Raw genomic sequence first — 18589 nt, 5'->3', positions numbered from 1 at the left:
TTTATTTATTCTTTTTCTTTCCTCTACTTATTTGCAAGCTACAGATCCTACCTCTATTCTTTTAGTGTTTAGCGTTTTAGTATTTTGACAAGCTGTCCCTATTTCTAGTTACACAAAAGTAGGGCAATGAGTTTGGGATGATGAGAATGGCACCTGGCAAAGGATGAGGCCACACCTGATGTCTGCACTTCCAAGCCTAGCTGCACATGTCCTCTGCAATCTTGCACTCACTCCGCTGTTAGCAGCATGCACAGCAGCTGTGGGTGCATCAAAGACAGTGGCCTCACTAAGTGGAAGAAGCCTGGATTGCTAAGTCATCCCTTTAAACAAAGTCACCCTGAAATTAAGATTTTCTTGATTACCTCAGCATAGTCAAAAACATACTTAAAGTCTGAAGATTGTCAATGTCTCTAACCTTAGATGACTTTACAGTGATTTAAGTACAGACATCCTCTTCCCATGTGACATATTATGTTGTGCAGCGATCGAGTTCCATCTTGACTTTGCCACCCTTCACAGTCACCGCCTCCGTGGTTTTATGTGGATGATGCTTATACACATGGAGCCGCACATTCACCTTCATTCTCACAGCTCACTCCTTCCTTCTGAGTTCAGTTTCCTTCTTCCTGAAGCACCTCTTACACAGGATGTTTTCAATCAAGAACTTTGTTGGTGGCAAACTAACTCAGTCTTTATCTTTAAGTGTCTTTTTTTATTTTGCCTCTTGAAATATAGTTTAAGTATAGAATATTTATTAACAATGATTTTCCCTCAGCACTTTGAAAATATTATTCTATTATATTTTAACATCTATTTTGGCTGATGAGCCTTCTTTTCGTTTAATGGTTATCCTTTTGTAGGAGAGCTATGTCTTTTTCTCTGGTTGCTTATAAGATCTGTTTGCCTGTGGTGTTCTGAAGTTCTATCAAGACATGTTTACGTGTGGATTTATTTATTCAGCTCAGGACACGTTGCATTTTTTAATCTGATTTATGAAATTTAGTCAATTTATGCAATATGATTCTACACCTAGAAAACCCTATAGTCTCTATCCAAAAGCTTCTTGACTTGATAAACAACTTCAACAAAGTCTCAGGATACAAAATCAATGTAAAAATATCAGTAGGATTCCTATATACCAATAACATTCAAGCTGAGAGCTGTATCAAGAACACAATCCCATTCACAGTAGCCATAAAAAAAAAATACCTAGGAATACAACTAATCAGGGAAGTGAAAGGATCTTTACAACGAGAATTACCAAACCCTGCTCAAAGAAATCAGAGATGACACAAACAATGGAAAAACATTCCATGCTCATGGATAGGAATAATCAATATTGTTAAAATGGCCATACTGCCCAAAGCAATTTACGGATTCAATGCTATTCCTATCAAACTACCAATGGCATTCTTCACAGAAGTAGAAAAAAACTATCTTAAAATTCCTATGGAACCAAAAAAGAGCTCAAATAGCCAGAGTAATCCTAAGCAAAAAGAACAAAGCTGGAGGTATCACATTACCCAACTTCAAACTATACTGCAAGGCTACACAATCAAAATAGCATGATACTTGTACAAAAACAAACACATAGACCAATGGAACAGAATAGAAAGCCCAGAAATAATGCTGCACACCTACAACCATCTGATCTTTGACAAAGGTGACAAAAACAAGCAATGGAGAAAGGACTCTCTATTCAATAAATGGTGCTGGAATAAATGGTTAGCTATATGCAAAAGATTGAAACTAGACCCCTTCCTCACACCATATACAAAAATCAACTCAAGATGGATTAAAGACTTAAATGCAAAATTTAAAACTATAAAATCTCTAGAAGATAACCTAGGAAATACTATTCTGGACATAAGCTCTGGCAAAGATTTCATGATGAAACCTCCAAAAGCAATTGCAAAACAAACACAAAAATTGAAACTGGGACTTAATTATACTAAAGAGCTTCTACACAGCAAAAAGAAACTATCAAGATAGTACACAGACAACCTACAGAATGGGAGAAATTTTTGCAATCTACCCATCTGACAAAGCCTGATATCCAGCATCTACAAAGAACTTAAACAAAATTACAAGAAATAAACAACCCCATTAAAAAGTGGGCAAAGGATATGAACAGATACTTCTGAAAAGAAGACATACACAGTCAACAAGCATATGAAAAAATACTCAGTGTCACTAATTATTAGAGAAATGCACACCAAAACCACAATGAGATACCACGTCACAACAGTCATAATGGCTATTACTAAAAAGTCATAAGATAACAGATGCTGGTAGGGTTGTGGTGAAAAGGGAATGCTCATATACTGCTGGTGGGAGTGTAAATTAGTTCAGCCACTGTGGAAAGCAGTTTGATGATTTCTCAAAGAACTCAAAGCAGAATTACCACTTGACCCAGCAATCCCATTATTTATTGAGTATATTCCCAAAGGAATATAAATCATTCTACCATAAAGACACATGCATGCAAATTCATCACAGCACTAATCACAATAGCAAAGGTATGGAATCATCCTAAATGCCCATCAATGGTAGACTAGATACAGAAAATGTGGTGCATATACACTATGGAATACTATGTAGCCAGAAAAAGAATGAGATCATGTCCTTTGCAGTAACATGACTGGAGCTAGAGGTCATTATCCTAAGCAAACTATCACAGGAACAGAAAACAAAATACTGCATATTTGTTGTAAGTGGGAGCTAAACATTGAGTACATAGAGATACAAAGCAGGGAACAGCAGACACCAGGGCTTACTTGAGGGCAGAGGGTAGGAGGAGGGTGAGGATTGAAAAACTACCTATTAGGTGCTATGCTTATTACATGGGTGATGAAATATTTGTACACCAAACCCTTACAATATGCAATTTGCCTATGTAACAAACCTGTGCATGTACCCCTGAACCTAACATAGAATTTTTTTAAAAAAAGAAAGAAATTTAGTCAATTTATGGCTTTAATCAATTTTCTGAAAGTTTTAGCCATCAACTCTTTAACTATTGGCCTTTCCCTTCTTTCTCTTCTTTCACCTAGAATTTCTACTAGAAATATATTGGGCCTTCTAATTCTGTTGTCCACATCTCTCAACCTCTCTTTAATATAGTTCCATCACTTAATCTTTCTGTGCTGTAATCTTGAAATTTCCTAAGATCAATCGTTTAGTTCACGAATTCTCTCTTCATCTGTTTACTACTCTCTTTAAATCTAGCTAGACTTTATCTTATCCACTGAGATTTGTATTTCAATTACTATTTTTTTCTTTCTAGAAATCCTATGTGGTTCTTTGTTAGATACATCTGGACTATTCTGATAGTCTTGTTCACATTTTGGTAACTTGTTTTATGTCTTTAATCATGCTGTTATCTCTGCCTGATACTTCTATTGCCAGACATGCTTGGAGTCTAGTCCCATTGTTTGCCTTTGTTGATTCCTTCAGGATGGACTATGTCATATCAGGTTGAGTCCGGTTCCATAATGCAACAGTCATGTTATCTTGGGTATATTACTTATCTTGACTAAATTTGTTTCTTACTCTGTAAAATGAAATTAGAGACTAAAGCACTTGTCTCAGAATATTGTTGTAGGTACTAAATGAGATAATATGTAAAAGCGCTTGGAATAGAGCCTGGGATCTCAGAACATAACTTTTCTTGCTGGCATCCAGCACTGGGTTATCTCTAGTGCCCATCACAATGCCTGGTACTTACTGTTCAGTAACTGTTTGGAAAATGAAAACACTTAACTAATTTATAATAAATTTTACCATTACAAATTATCCAAATGCTAGTAATCTGTGGATGTACCGTACTTCTACTATAAATGCCTGACTTACAAATATCTCAAACATCCATTTATTCATTCTCTATACAAGAACAGCCATGGTCCTGATGATGAGATAAATAACAATGAACTTTTTTAAAAAAAATCCTGCTCTATGGTGTTTACATTCCAGTGGAGATAAACTGATAATACATAGATCATATATTAGACAAGTAAATAGGAAGATGGAAGGAAGGAAGGAAGGGAAAGGAAAGGAGGGAAGGAAGGAAGGAAAGGAGGGAAGAAAGGAGGGAGAGAGGGAGGGAGGGAGGCAGGAAAGCCAAAGAAAGAAAGAGGCAGAGAAAGGGAGGGAGGGAGGGAGGAAATGAAAAAAGGAAAAGAAAAGAAGGGGAAAGAAAGTAAGGGAAGGAAGAAAGAAATCACGATTAAGGCTTAGTCAGAAAACTAAAGTGATAGATTGGAGAGCAGCTGAGTTAATGCTTGGATTGGATGGCTTTACTCTACACAGATGTTGAGTTGAGGGCTGAAGGATAAGATCTAAGCCATTTGGTGATATGAATAAGAGCATCTGAGGCAAATGAGACAATTAATGCACAGGTTCTGAAGGAGCTTTGCTCCTTCAAGAAACACAAAAAGGTTCTGCACATGTATCCCAGAACTTAAAGTAAATAAACAAATAGAAATACGAAAAGGCTGTGTGGCTGGAGTAAGATTAAGGGGGGACGGCCGGGCGCGGTGGCTCACGCCTGTCATCCCAGCACCTTAGGAGTCTGGGTCAGGCGGATCACCTGAGGTCAGGAATTCCAGACCAGCCTGGTCAACATGGTGAAACCCTGTCTCCACTAAAAATACACAAATTAGTCGGGTGTGGAGGCACATGCCTCTAGTCCTAGCTACTCGGGAGGCTGAAGCAGGAGAATCGCTTGAGCCCGGGAGGTGGAGGTTGCAGTGAGCCGAGATCGCGCCACTGCATTCCAGCCTGGCAACAGAGCGAGACTCCGTCTCAAAAAAAGATGAGAGGGAGAGTGGGCCTCAGTAAGGCCAGAACAGTAACTATGTACCAGATCATGTAGGGCTTTGTAAACCAGGATCAGGAGTCTGGAATTTATTCTACACATACTGAGAAACCATTCGAGAGTTTTGAGCAAGAAAATGTGATCATCCAAGTTCCATTTTTAAAATGTCACACTAGCTGGTGAATGTCTGAGATGGAGAACTGTTGGAGGAGATGCAGCCAACGTGAAGGCTGGGCGGTTGCTGCTTTCTGCCTGATTCCCAACCCATCCTGAAACTATAGTTACTGCCACCACCACTACCACTACCACCGCCAGCATCTACACGAAAAGCTCTGGTCTCATAGGGCCATCTGGTGGCCGTAGTAGGAACTGTTTGATTCCATGGGCTCTGGTAACATCCAAGTCTTTTCAGACCACCAGCAAGATCTGTCTGTAATCAAACTATTTTAAGTCCCACTTTCAAAAGTTTTTGTTATTCAATTTATTTATTTTCTCTTGTTTTGTGAATGTGATAACAATAGGATATTTTGTTACTTTTCAGTATAAGTAAAAAGAAATCTGGACTACACTCTAATGGACTAGGTTACAATTTTATGAGTGAAATTTACTATTTGTCATAAGAGGTTTCACGGAAAAAAATGAGGATTAAATTCTCTCTCCCCTTAAAAACTACTTACCAACACTTCTAGGACATAACAAAGGGACAAATAAGATAACTTATGATGTTACTTTAGTGAAGAAGTTGGAAGTCAAGCTAATGTATATATTTTTAGTTCGGAATGTGGCCCTAGATGTGGAATCATAACATCTGGAACAGCTGGCGAGTGCTGAAAGAATGTCAGGGCTTTTTTTTTCCTTAAGAAAGTAGCAATTTGAAAGATGAGGCTTTGTTTCAGAGAGGAAAGCTATTTATAACTGGTAGCTGGCAATTGTTGAAGCTAGCTCTGGCTACTTTAGATACGAAATGAACTACCTTTTTCAAGAGTACAGTGGTCAAATCAGAAAACTCTCAACTTTTTCTTGACTAATGCAAAGCACCTCTTTTATATTAATTTAAATGTGTGATGCCAGGACCACTGATCCCCCATGGAGAGGATTTTCCAGATGCAATAATGTGGCTAATTGCAATAAGCAGCCCTACTTCTCTCTACGTGGATATTTTCTTGTCCATCACATTGAAAGATCTTAAAAGCCATGCTTACTCGCTCAACTTTATTCAGGAAACTTTGATACATTATAGCAAGTCTGTTAAAAATTTATTTCACTGGGCATAAAGATCTCTGGCTGCTTTGCTAGGCAGAAGTGAAGCAGTGAATTTGTACTCCACATATAATTAGATTGACTCTTACTTTGGGCATACTTTTGGATCCTTCCACATCAAAGTAAGATCTAGAGAAGCAATAGCAAAATTCCTCTTTCTGGAAAAACTAATTGTGGTTTTCAGTAGCTGTTAGTGGACTGTAGCAGGACAGGCCTGTGCTCTTGCCAAGGATCTTTCTTCCCCACCCATCCATACTGTTGTACTATCCCAAAGTACCTGGTCTCACGGGCATGCTCTACATGAAATGAGTTAGGGGTCAGCCCTGTTCTCAGCAGAGACTTGTCACAGAATCTTTCACCACCATCGGCAGCAATTAGCACTAATTGGTACCCTGGGCACCCGCAGAACAGCAAGGTCAGTGATGGAGTGAACAGGCAGGACAAATTACCCTTTCGCCTCTGGGAAGTGAACTTATTGGTTCTGTGCGAAGCTGCTCTGTTCCCACTACCTCAGCTGGGCCTAGGAGGTGGATTAAGGAGGAATTTATTCCCTGAGGCTGTCAAACAAAAGGATTGAAGAAGTTCAGTTCACTGAGTGGGCAAAACAAAGCAGCTGAGTTATGACCACGAAAGAGCCATAAATAGGTCTTCCCGTCTTCACTCCGTATTGCCTCACCCCTTCCTATCTCTCCCTCTCACTTTCCATTTCTCCCTATAATATTATAAATCCAATCAAAGCAAGTGCTCTATCAGCATTTTTCTCTCCTTAGCCTCAGAGTGCCTGCTGTTTATACTCATTACTGTGCAACCCGGGTCACCGCGTGGCTGGGAAGAGATGTGGTCATTTGTCTTCGCTTTGCTACTCTATCAATTCATCCTGTCCACTTCACCAGAGATACGGGAGTGACGTGAAAACAAGTAAAATGGGACCTGTGCAAAACTTTGGTCTTTGCAGAATATTAATTCTACTACGTGCCCTTGGGTTTGTCATTCTAATATCTCTACCATAGCTACTTTAAGTCAAGGGGTTAAAGAATCCTTGACAGAATTATCAGAGAACAATTAATAATCCTTTACTCTGCTACAAGTAGCCACCAGATGACTTGGCATACCTCACAAGACAACAGAAGGCAAAGGGATGTTGGCATTCTGCCACCTTAGAAAACTCGCTCCTCCCTTTCGCTTAAGTCAGATGCCAGCACTCTTCTGAAGGCTGAGCAGAGAGGAATAGAAAAGGGAGTGGGCGTTTGATTAGCAAATTCACAACAAATAAACGACAGCACCAGAATATCATCTGTGCTCTTCTGTCTTCCTAAGATGAGGAATCGGTTTGAAACTAAACAAAAGCCATTCACTTTCCACCTTGCATTATTTAAAAAAATACTTCTTATCTGAGTTTTTAACCATTCATCTGGGAGTAAGGAACCTCAAAATGGTTGACCTAGAAATAATTCAGCCTTGCAGAGATGTCTGAGCCCAGACATTACCAAAGCCAGGAGGGACCTTTTAGAAGAATTTATAACTAGATTGATACGTCAACTGGTCCTGCCCTCAGCTCACTCGAGTTTTTGCTGAAACTGAAAGAAGAGCCTAGAAACAAACTGCCAGAAGGCTCACAGGTGCCACAGATCATGTAAGGCGGCAAGTCTGGTTTTTGTAGCTCCTTTCCCTTCCTAGAAGGGCTCCAAGACAAGCTGATGTGATATCTGGCCTAGATATCTTTTCATTCTCAATGGCTAGTAAAACACCTGATAGAAAATGCTCAACAACTGTGCGTTATATGAAAGAATGGATAAATGAATCATCACTGAAAGGCTAGAAGAGGTATAGACTTTATAGCAACTAACTGAGTTCATTCCACTCTGCTCAAGGGATGCTCTTTTCTGGAGACCTAGAGCAAAATGAAAAATATATGACATTAGCCAGGAAAGTGACACACTTTCATTTAATCAACTGACAAACATTTATTGACATCTGTGACATGCCAGGCCCAATGCAAGGCAATTGTACACAAAATGAAAAACATAGACTCTGCCTCATAAAGTTCAGTTTAGTTGAAAAGGCAGAGATCAGAATACAGAAAGAAAGACAAAGAGATGTGAAATAGCCATCCTAGACTACATCATGGAGAGTACAGAGCAAGAGGCTGCCCGCTCTGGGAATTTATAGAGGAGGGACATTTGAGCTGGGTCTTTGAAGAGTAAGCAGGGAACCAAAATGGGAAAGAGATGGGTATTCCAGGCTCAGAGAGCAATGGCAAAGCAGAGAATGGCTGTGATGAAGAATGGGCTTGAGGGAGAGGAAGTCACTGAGCATCAGGTTGATAGGGAAATGGGATGGGGTGGAGAAGAAAGGAGGTAGAGGGGGTGGAAGGAAAAGAAAAGAAAAAGGATGGAGACTCAGAGAGCTTGGCCTGTGATCGTTTGGCCAGGGGCCTGTGTTCTACCTGGAATATAGGTCTGGACTCTAACCTAAGGCAACAGGGTACCACAAACAAGTTTTAACCAGGACAGTGACAAGATCAGATTGTCTAGGAAGACAATGTAATTAACCACAAAGCAGTGTCCCTTTCATTCCCCATTCATTCCTTGAGTGTGCTTCTGGAAGCTTTGCCTAAATGAATGTTTCCAAATGATACTAAAAGACTTAAAAAAAATTAAAAAGACAGTGTATGGAAGTTGTTGGTCAAGGGATGAAAAATTTCAGTTAGATAGGAGGAATAAGTTCAAGAGATCTATTGTACAACATGGTGACTGTAGCTAATAGCGTATTGTATCCTTGAAAATTGCTGAGATAGTAGATTTTAAGTGTTCTCATCACAATAACTTGATAAGTATGTGCGGGAATGCATATGTTAGTTATCTTGATTTAGCTGTTCCACAAGTATACATATTTCAAAAACATGCTATACACGATAAACATATACTTTGTCAATTAAATATATGTATATATATAATATTTTTAATAATACTGTGAGAATGGGTTGGAGCAGAAGAAAAATAAAGTCAGGAGACTGTTTGATAGCTATTTTAAGGGCAAAGTTTAGGAGGTAAAATTGATAACCCTTGATGATGAAATAATTCAAAAGCTAAAAGGAAAAATGGACTTGATAATAATGGAGGTGTTTTCAGCCGGGACAACTGAGTGGTTGAAATGCTTCTTGAAAGACTAGAACCTCTACTTTTAACTCCAGAAAAGAGACACCTGGCCATCAAAATAGTCTCAAAATTGTCATCACTATGTTGAACTATTATATGCTTAAAGACAGGAACAAATGGCATGTTTCCGAGCTGTGTCAGAAAATAGCAAAAAATACTTTAATACAGAGGAGCCTCGCAGAGATCAAGGAAACTATGACCTTAAAATATTATCATTTCTCAGAGGTCTAGTTTGTGTTTTTGGTGCCTTTGGTGAATGAGAAAGCAAAGGCTACCTTGGAATTAAGGATGAAAAATCATTTCAGTGATAAAGCTCCACATTCATTCACTCCTAACTTCCAGGTTTTAAATGCAATCTTGATTTTATCTCACCTAAGAACGAGAGTGTGCATTTGGTTTTCTTATTAAAGTTTGACTCAGAAACCTGTGCAACTACTCAAGGTCCAGAGACAATGAACAATGATAGAAAGGTGAAACACATTTCACGGGAATGTGAGTTGGCAGGTCTGAGCCAGCAGCGGCCCCTCCCTCCGCCTTGGCCTTGCAGATATTTGCCTCCTCTGCCGCAGGCCTCGGGGATCCAGGTCTGTACATTATTCATTTTGCCTTTGGCACCCAGAGCACACCTTTCAACTGCATGGACAGATGGATGGACATAGCTATGCTAGTAGTCACTTCCCCACTGCAAAATGCACCTGAAAACCACATCTTCCCAAGCTTTCCCTCAGGCATTTTAAACACTCAAAACCAGGTAAATTTTTCAATTTTACACTGAAGTTAACAAATACCCTACTGTGCAGGAGTTTTACTCAATTCCAAAAGGAGAAAGTATTTTTTAAAAGTTATAAGCAGCTTAAATATGGTTTTGCACAATAAGCTGTTTCATTTGGTTTTTAATCTGTATCAAAACTAGACAGTAAAATGTTTACTACTTCCTAACTAGATCTGGCAAAGGTTTTATTCTATATCCTTACTTTGTATTTTCTCTCGGAATCTCAGGAAATTAAGGATAAAATGAGTATTAACAATGTTTATGTTACAAATGTAAACAGAGGAAAGTCAAGAAGCCTTTTAAACATTCCTGTTTTTTTCTTTTTTTCTTTTTTGAGACAGAGTCCTATTCTGTTGCCCAGGCTGCTATGCAGTGGCATGATCACAGTTCACTGCTGCCTCGACCTCCTGAGCTCAAGCCATCCTCCCACCTCAGCCTCCAAAGTAGTTGGGACTACAGGCATGCACCACCACATGCAGCTAATATTTAAATTTTTTTGTAAAGACAGGGTCTCACTGTGTTGCCCAGGCTGGTCTTGAAGCTCCTCGGCTCAGGTGATCCTCCCACGTTGGCCTCCTAGATTGCTGGGATTACAGACGCGAGCTACCGTGCTGGCCTAGGAAGCATTTTAAAAGGGAAACATTTAATAGCCATTTTATTCATGTATGCTGTTCTCAAGTAAAAGCTATATATTCTTGTCCTGTTTTCCAAATATTCCTCTACTGAGGAATTGATATGTCAGAATAAACCCACTTACAAAAGAATCTTTATTTTTGCTTTTGTTGACTTGAGTTTGTAACTCAAATAAACTGAATTGCTCAATTGTTTCACATGTATCATACCCACAGTGAAGCGTTTAATTTTTCTTACTATATTTCTTGGTAATACCTGTCAAGTCAGCTAATCCAATAGATATCATGATCTACTCTGCTATTTTCTTTTTTCTCTTCTACTTCTTATCTGAAATACACCAAAGGCAATGGGAGGCATGAGCGAATTTAAATCCCTTATGAATTATCCCTAGCAATGGTATTTTGCCTTTACCTTCAAGAAGGGCTTTTATAATGAACTCTCTTACAGAGACTTTGAAGAAAACAGAAGAGAGGCAGGAAACTGAGCACCCTGAGGAGAGCCTTTCTAAACAGAAGGCCAGGCCATCTTCCCGCTCAGTTCTGCCTGGACAGCATTTGTTAGGGGTAAACAATTTTCTCTTCCTGAGCCCTGTACAAAACATTTTCAGGATCTAACTCCCAACGCAACAGATTTCTTGACATCTAATCACAGCTGCCTGGTTTTATTGCTAATAATGGTCTATTAAAATTCCAAATCAGCTTATTAGTATCTTTATGTATTTCTTCAGTGAATAAAACAAGAATTCCAACAGAATTCTCTTTTTAAGTCAGTAACAAAGCTGGAAAGCATCAAAGTGATAAGGGACAAAAACCCAGAGAAGTCATCTTTAAATTGCTATCAAGGGAAAGGAAAACAAAAAAAATATGGGGGTCATTCACTGTAGCAACAACATCTCTCCTAATAAAAAATAAAATGCCATGCATGCAGATATTGGCCAAGACAAAGGAGAGAAGTTATTTCTATTAAAGATCTTTCACCTAAGTGGCCATTTGCATTTGATGATATTTAGCAGTGAGAAAATTAAGTAAATTAAAGGTTTAACATTTGCATGCATCTATTTACACAAAAGACTTGAGTTTAAAACAAGGTAATATGGTAAGATGATGTAGAAAGAGAAATAATTTCTCTAAAAGGAATTAAAGTTAAAAAATAAGAATCTTAGGCTGGGCGTGGTGGCTCACGCCTGTAATCCCAGCACTTTGGGAGGCCAAGGCGGGCAGATCACCTGAGTGAGAAGTTTGAAACCAGCCTGGCCAATATGGCAAAACCACGTCTCTACTAAAAATACAAAAATTAGCTGGGCGCGGTGGTGAGCACCCGTAATCCCAGATACTCGGGAGGCTGAGGCAGGAGAATTGCCTGAACCCAGGAGGCGGAGTTTGCAGTGAGCCAAGATCATACCATTGCACTCCAGCCTGGGGGACAGAGTGAGACTCCATCTCAAATAAAGAAATAAATAAATAAGAATCTTTTTAAAAAATAAAAATCTTTTTCTGGAGATATGGGGGCCTATGCTCTGCTTGGAAGCTACGTTGTCAGTAGAAATATGGCTATGATCAGTAACTACAAGGGGCTAGGCACCGAACACAGGTCCTGTGAACAAGGATGAGGGTTCCTATGGTTCCCAGCCAGAGTGGGTGATCTCTGTTGTCCATAGGGAGAGTCAGCGTCCTACACATGGCCGAAGAGCATTGCCTGCATGACAGCAACAGTATCAACTGTCCTGGACGAAGACTACTCCATCGTTTTTTTTTCAAGACCAAGCAAGCGTCTAAAGTTCTTGAACAATTCAAAGAGTAGAGCCCTAATAAGACCAACGTAATATTCTTCTGCTAACCAGGCAGACTGGAGCATACCAATTTTTTCTTAATCTTTTAAAAAATGTGAGAAGTATAATATTATTACACCAGTATTATAGTTTATGTATGTTTCAATAGCGAAACGTAAACAGACCTAGGAAATTCAACTCAAATAAAACATGGACATAAATATGCCAACTCTTTAGAGTCAATACGGTTGTCTTTGGCTCTGCGCTATTTTGAAATGATCAGTCTGTGTCGAATGGTAAGATCTTTTTTAAAAGGCAAGTTCCAAAGCACATTTATTGTTATGACTTAACTTGAGCTTTCTGAAGAAAACATACTGGTTTTAAGAAAATATTGAATGTGGCTTTCAAAATCCCTAAATGAACCTACATATACATAAAAAATGCCTAATGCCACATATAAAGGTCATATACCTTCCTGACCCTTCATCCAGGAGCCAAATTCAGGTGGGTACCTACAACTTCTCAGCTACTGGTAGATGACCACTCCCTCTTACCTGTTACTCAGCCTGTGCATAGATTTGAGTAATTTCATCAGTTACCAAAAGTGAAGCATTGGACTCTGATCTTGCAAAGCAAATAACTCTTTGGGTTCACAAAGGGCAAAAATTTCCATGGGAAATCCCACATATTATAATCACCCTGGGTGGATCCACATTGGTACACCAATGTGTTCCAATACTATATTTCCTATGAACCAACTGAAGTCAGATTCCTGGAAGGAACACTTCTTGGTTCCTACCATATCTATGAAATGCCTACATCCAATTACTGAGGTATTAAGAATGTTCAGAAAGCATGCTTCCTGTCTTGGTCAGATCACATCTACACCATTGCCTCGAGCTTTGGAGACCACAATTTAAAAGGCAATATTGAGTAATTGGAGTATGTCCAAAGAGTGTCATCAAGATTGTGAAAGTAACTTCAAATGACAAATGATTGAAAAAGAACTGGCGATGTTCAGCCTGGAAAAAAAAAAAAAAAAGACTGTCTTATACTCTTCTCATTGCAATTTCATAGAAAAGGTTTGTTTTGCATGGAAAAAGGCTCATTTTTTTGTTGGTTATAAGAGGTAAGCAGATTTCAGCTCCATATAAGGAAGTACTTTCTCATAATTAGAATACACTGTTTTGTCAAAGAGAAGGGTCACTTTCCTGAAAGAATTCCCATTCACCATCTGCTACCAATACTTTTGTACTAAATAAGAGATTGGACTCCTAACCTTTAAGGTAGCTTTAAATTCTAGGTTCCTAATAATCTGTATATTTGGTTAACTCATAACATACTATACTTAAACACATTTTTTGCATGAGAATTTTGAGTCATTCTGGAACCAAGAGTTTCTTCTAAAGCAACTGGTTAAGTCAGAAACACTTGATTTGATGCCAGTAGATATGATCCCCATTACCTTACAGATTGCTAAAACTGTGAAAGCATAAACTTCAATGTTTGGCTTAGGTTCAAATCCCTCCTCTACCATTTAAAACCTGATGTGACCTATGCAAGTCCCTTAACCTCAATAAGCTTTAATTTCTTCATCAGTAAAATGGGATAATAGTGTTTAGCTCATAAGACTGTTGTAAGGATTTTTTTTCACATTCATACAAGCCATGTATTTAAAGTGTACAATTCAGTGGTTTTCAGTATATTCATAGCATTGCACAACCAATACCACTAATTCCAGAACACTTTCATCACTCCCCACAAAAACTCTGTACCCAGCAGCAGTCATTCCCCATTTCTCCCCAATCCCTATCCTCAGGATAATAAACATAAAGAACTAGGCAAAGTTCCTTGCTCAAAGAAACGCCTTAATATAGGGCAGTTGTTATCAGACATCATGCCTACCACATCCCTACAACATGAGGTTGGAATGTGCTTTTTCCCTGTACTGTTTGAATACTTTCTACATGCCCCAAGATGTACTAGAAATATACACATAGAGTAAGATGGATGGGGAAGGGGAGGGACACAAAAGTTTTTTATGCATAGTCCATAAGCAAATACATAAATACATCTAAACACACAACTCTTTTTTTAAATGTTTTGAGATAGTCGTAGATTCACGTGCTGTTATAAGAAATAATACAGAGAGACACATGTACTCTTTACACGTACCTATGTAATCCAGCTATTTTTATGTAATCTATCTATTTTCTTCTGTTGTGAGGCTTTGTTGTTAGTTTCCTGTCCTCCATCCAATTTACCGATGCAGACGAAGAGTGGAAATAATAAATGTTGCTGAGTGGACCCGGCCGTGAAAGCGCTGAGAACCTGGGACTATTCTCCCTGGAGATCTGTGCAGTCACTCTCAGCTTTTCACTTTAGCTTGAGACACTGTCACTCCCTGCTGAGTCTTCCTTCCTAGAGAACCCCTGACCACTGCTTGGTGAAAAGCAGAGCCCTTTTCTGTGAGGCTGAACTACTCGGGTTCTTGGAAAATGGCGGTGTTGTGGTTCATTGGGCAAAGGGTGTAGTTTGTGTTCAACATCGGAATATTCCAATTTCTATTGATTAGATCAATTAATATTCTAGTGCTGGGGTGAGATAGTATGTTTTCTTTCCTCCAAAAACAATTACTCTGTATTGACTGAGCTCTAGGGGAAATGTTTCCTAGGATATAGCTGAGGTTGGTTTCAATACAGTTGGAGTCTTTCATGTGGAAAATTCTCTACTTAGCAATTACATGCAATGAGAAAACTTGAATTCATAAGTGTTTCAGTAAATCACAAGCCATGAAGAGTACAGGAAGAGCCAAAGAGAGAAAGTCTGGGCATTTAGCCAAATTCACCTCACCAATATTTCCCAAAAAATGGCCAACAAAATCCTGTGGAGAGCATTTTAAAAACACAGATTTATGCAGCAAAATACACCCATCCCCACTCCTGATGGTTCTAAATTCAATGGATTAAGGCAGAACCAGAGAAACAGAATTTCCATAAAGCTTCCCACGAGGTTCCACTCAGGAGCCAAGGTTGAGAAGTACTGCTTCAGGCTGGTGTATTTCACTGTGATGACCATCCCTTCATATAGGAAAGAGTAAATGAACACCTCCCTTCACCTCCACTGTCGAAATTCTTAAATTTATTTTATTTTAAAATTATTTTTTACAATGATAATGATGAATTTCAGTTTTTTAAATTACTTAATGGAGATTATCTAGTTGGAGGTATTGATGCCAGTTTCATGGAAGAATATGCCCTGAATTCATCCCAAATTTGAAGACAAAAAATACTATACTTCACTGCTGCCAGATTATTTCACTTGTGACCAAAAAAAAAAAAACCTCACCAAGCAAGGCTGGGCATAGTGGACCATGTCTGTAATCCCAGCACTTTGGGAGGCCAAGGTGGGTGGATTGCTTGAACCCAGGAGTTCGAGACCAGCCTGGGCAACATAGTGAAACTCCATCTCTACAAAAAAAAAAAAAAATACAAAAGAAGAGCCAGGTGTAGTGGCACGCACCTGTAGTCCCAGCCACTGGGGTGGCTGAGGTGGAAGGATCACTTGAGTCTGGAAGGTCAAGACTGTAGGAGTGAGACCCCATCTCAAAAAAAAAAAAAAAAATCTCAGCAATGCCAATCATCTTCTAGCTTATCCAGCAAGTGGTGAAGGTGGGTGAAAACAAGTGCATGCCCAGGTACACCCCTACAATGACGAAATCAAAAACTCGGACTGAGCTTCGCCCACCATGCTCCCCCATCCCTTACAAACTCCTCTGTACCCCACAAATCCCACACTCAACATTGTCACTGTTCGTGTATATCAGAATCATACCTCTGAAGACCATATAAAGGTTGGGAATCCAATCTCTGGCACTAGGAGCACATTTTTAATTAAGAGCCTGTCTGAATTTGGAGCTATTACACACTGTAGCAATAAAATTAAACACTGTCACTCTCTGTTCTTTAATAGCTGACACATATCTCATATTCAAAGTCCCCAAATTATAATTTTAAGAAATATCCCCTTAGTCTCTGGCTGTCAAATAATCTCTGCACAATTTTTCTCACTTCGTCTTCACTTCATAGACTATGCTTAAAGTGTTAGACTCAAATGGGCACATGTGGCACATAAAGAATATTAAGTGCATGCAAAAATGGTAGCCTGTATCATGCAATCTTGCAAGAACTTGGGAAGGATGGAACCTAGAGGAATTTGTCCAGGTGGTTCATAGAAGGCCTCTTGGGGAGGTGTTCTTTCCAGAAAGAGGTGCATTTTAGAGATGTGAATCATCAGACACAGCAGATGAAATGAGTGGAGGATACAGTGGAGCAGGTAAGTGGAAGCATCTCCCTTTTGTACCAACGTGCCCCAGTCTCAAATGATGATCTCTGAAGATGGAGATGTAGTGTACAGCCACATAGTGTGTCTCAAAGTCTGGTTCCCAGGCCAGGAGCATCAGCATCACCAGGAACTTAGAAACACGAATCTTCGGGCCGCATTCCAAATCATTGAATCAGAAACTCTGAGGTTGGGGTTCAGCAACCTGTGTTTTTGACAAAACCTCCAGGTGATTCAGATACACCCTCGGGTTTGAGAACCACTAGATTACCAGAAATGGAAATCTGACAAGTCCGATCAGACATTTCCTCTTAGGCTGTAAGAATGAAAACCTCTCTTCCCACCCCAGTGTCCTCTCTGCTTGCTCCCTGTCTTCATTCCCTTACACTCGCCTCCTCTTCCCTCTCCTCCCTCATCACCCCTTCCGCCTCACCACACACCAACGAATACCTGTACAACGTTCAAAGAACTAGAAACCAGCCCCCATTTCTCCTTTTCTTGGAGAATGTATTTTATAATGTGTGCATAGTGCGCGGGCAAGGGGAGGAATTTAAACAATACCTAATTAAAGAAGACAACACCACACGTTTATCACATTACGTTGTTGTGCATTTACCCCTTGCCGCTTTTGATGCATTTGCATATCATCTTCTATAATTCAATTCACTTGCTTAAATCATTTCTTTTATTTTCACTTATTTATTCAGAAGGAAAAGTTCATTTTGCAGATCACTGGGGCCTCCCAGTGGCGATCATCTGTAATTTCATACTCGAATTTTATACTGGGAGCTCTAGGGAAATGGTATCTAAATCCTTAGAATTTCACGTACTTGGTAGGAGCATGAAATAGAAGCAAAGCAAGCATTTTGTCTAAGAGAGTTTGCATCAGCATCCCAGCTGAAATTTCTTCAGATGTTGGCTTTGACTTCTTGCATTTATCAAATTCCGTACTCAGTCATCTGCTTCGTAGAGATGACAATCGGCAGGCTTCGGGCTCTGCTGGTCAGCTCAAAAATCAACCAGGAATAAGGACAGTAAAGAGACTATCAGAGAGAAACATCTTGTGATTCCTTTCCTCAATAACCTTGGGATCTCTCCCTCGGGTTTCCATTTCTACCATCCTGCTTTTGAAGTTGTGCCTGTGCCAGGTAGCCATTTCCCACAAGAAGTTTTAAATACAACGTTTTCCCTCCTCTCCATTCTGAAACATTCAGTGGCTGCCTTGCCTCTGCTCTCCTGTGGCAGTCAGCACCGTCCTCTGCATCTCATGCTCACAGGACAACCTCTGACATCGTGGCAGCTCTCCGAGCCACCCCCCACCACCACCCCTCACCCACCACCCTGCTCCTGCATCAGCTTACATCCTGTCACCTGTTGGAGGGCTGCAGCCAGGACTTGCGGCTTACTCTGCAATATCGCCCTCCAGGGACAGAGGTGCCTGGCCAACCTCAGGCTAACGGGCACCAAAGGCCATTTCCACTTAGACAAGCACTTTGCTGCCAAAGATATTGGTGTCCTTCCATTCTCCCACTCGGTCCCTTTGGCCTGGTCTTTGGCACTGGAAGGCTGTGCTGCCTGAGTCCATGCGGGCCCTCCCGTTGAAAGATTGCTGAAAGGTGGTTTCCAAGAACTGGTGTTCTCACATCACCCCATGGCTTAACTCTGCTGATTCAGGGAGAGTTCCCGCCTAGTAACAGACCTATAAACATCAGCTACGTTCACAGAATACGGCCACAAACAGATCAGATGAGGTTTTAAAGTTCATCCCCACCCCCTTGACCTTCTCTGCTGAAAAGTCACCAGAGGGCAGCCCGCATTTCATTCATTTCATTCTTCCTGAG

General features: G+C 39.9%; 1 protein-coding gene across 2 annotated transcripts in view; it reads right to left on the bottom strand.

The window, feature by feature from the left end:
* LOC100582280 overlaps nt 1-18589 on the bottom strand; it is a 76517-nt gene that overhangs the window by 30939 nt on the left and 26989 nt on the right. The window contains exon 4 of one of the 2 annotated variants that reach the window (XM_030813672.1): nt 10583-10622. The exons of the other annotated variant lie outside the window; for it this stretch is intronic. Within the exon in view, the coding sequence (XP_030669532.1) occupies nt 10597-10622 (26 nt within the window). The 3' untranslated portion in view covers nt 10583-10596. Of the gene's footprint in view, nt 1-10582; nt 10623-18589 lie in introns of those variants that run through there. 2 annotated transcript variants of the gene reach the window in all.

The sequence above is a fragment of the Nomascus leucogenys genome, chromosome 5 (genome assembly GCF_006542625.1).
Source record: "Nomascus leucogenys isolate Asia chromosome 5, Asia_NLE_v1, whole genome shotgun sequence".
NCBI lineage: Eukaryota > Metazoa > Chordata > Mammalia > Primates > Hylobatidae > Nomascus > Nomascus leucogenys.
This window is presented reverse-complemented; position numbering and strand designations above follow the sequence as displayed.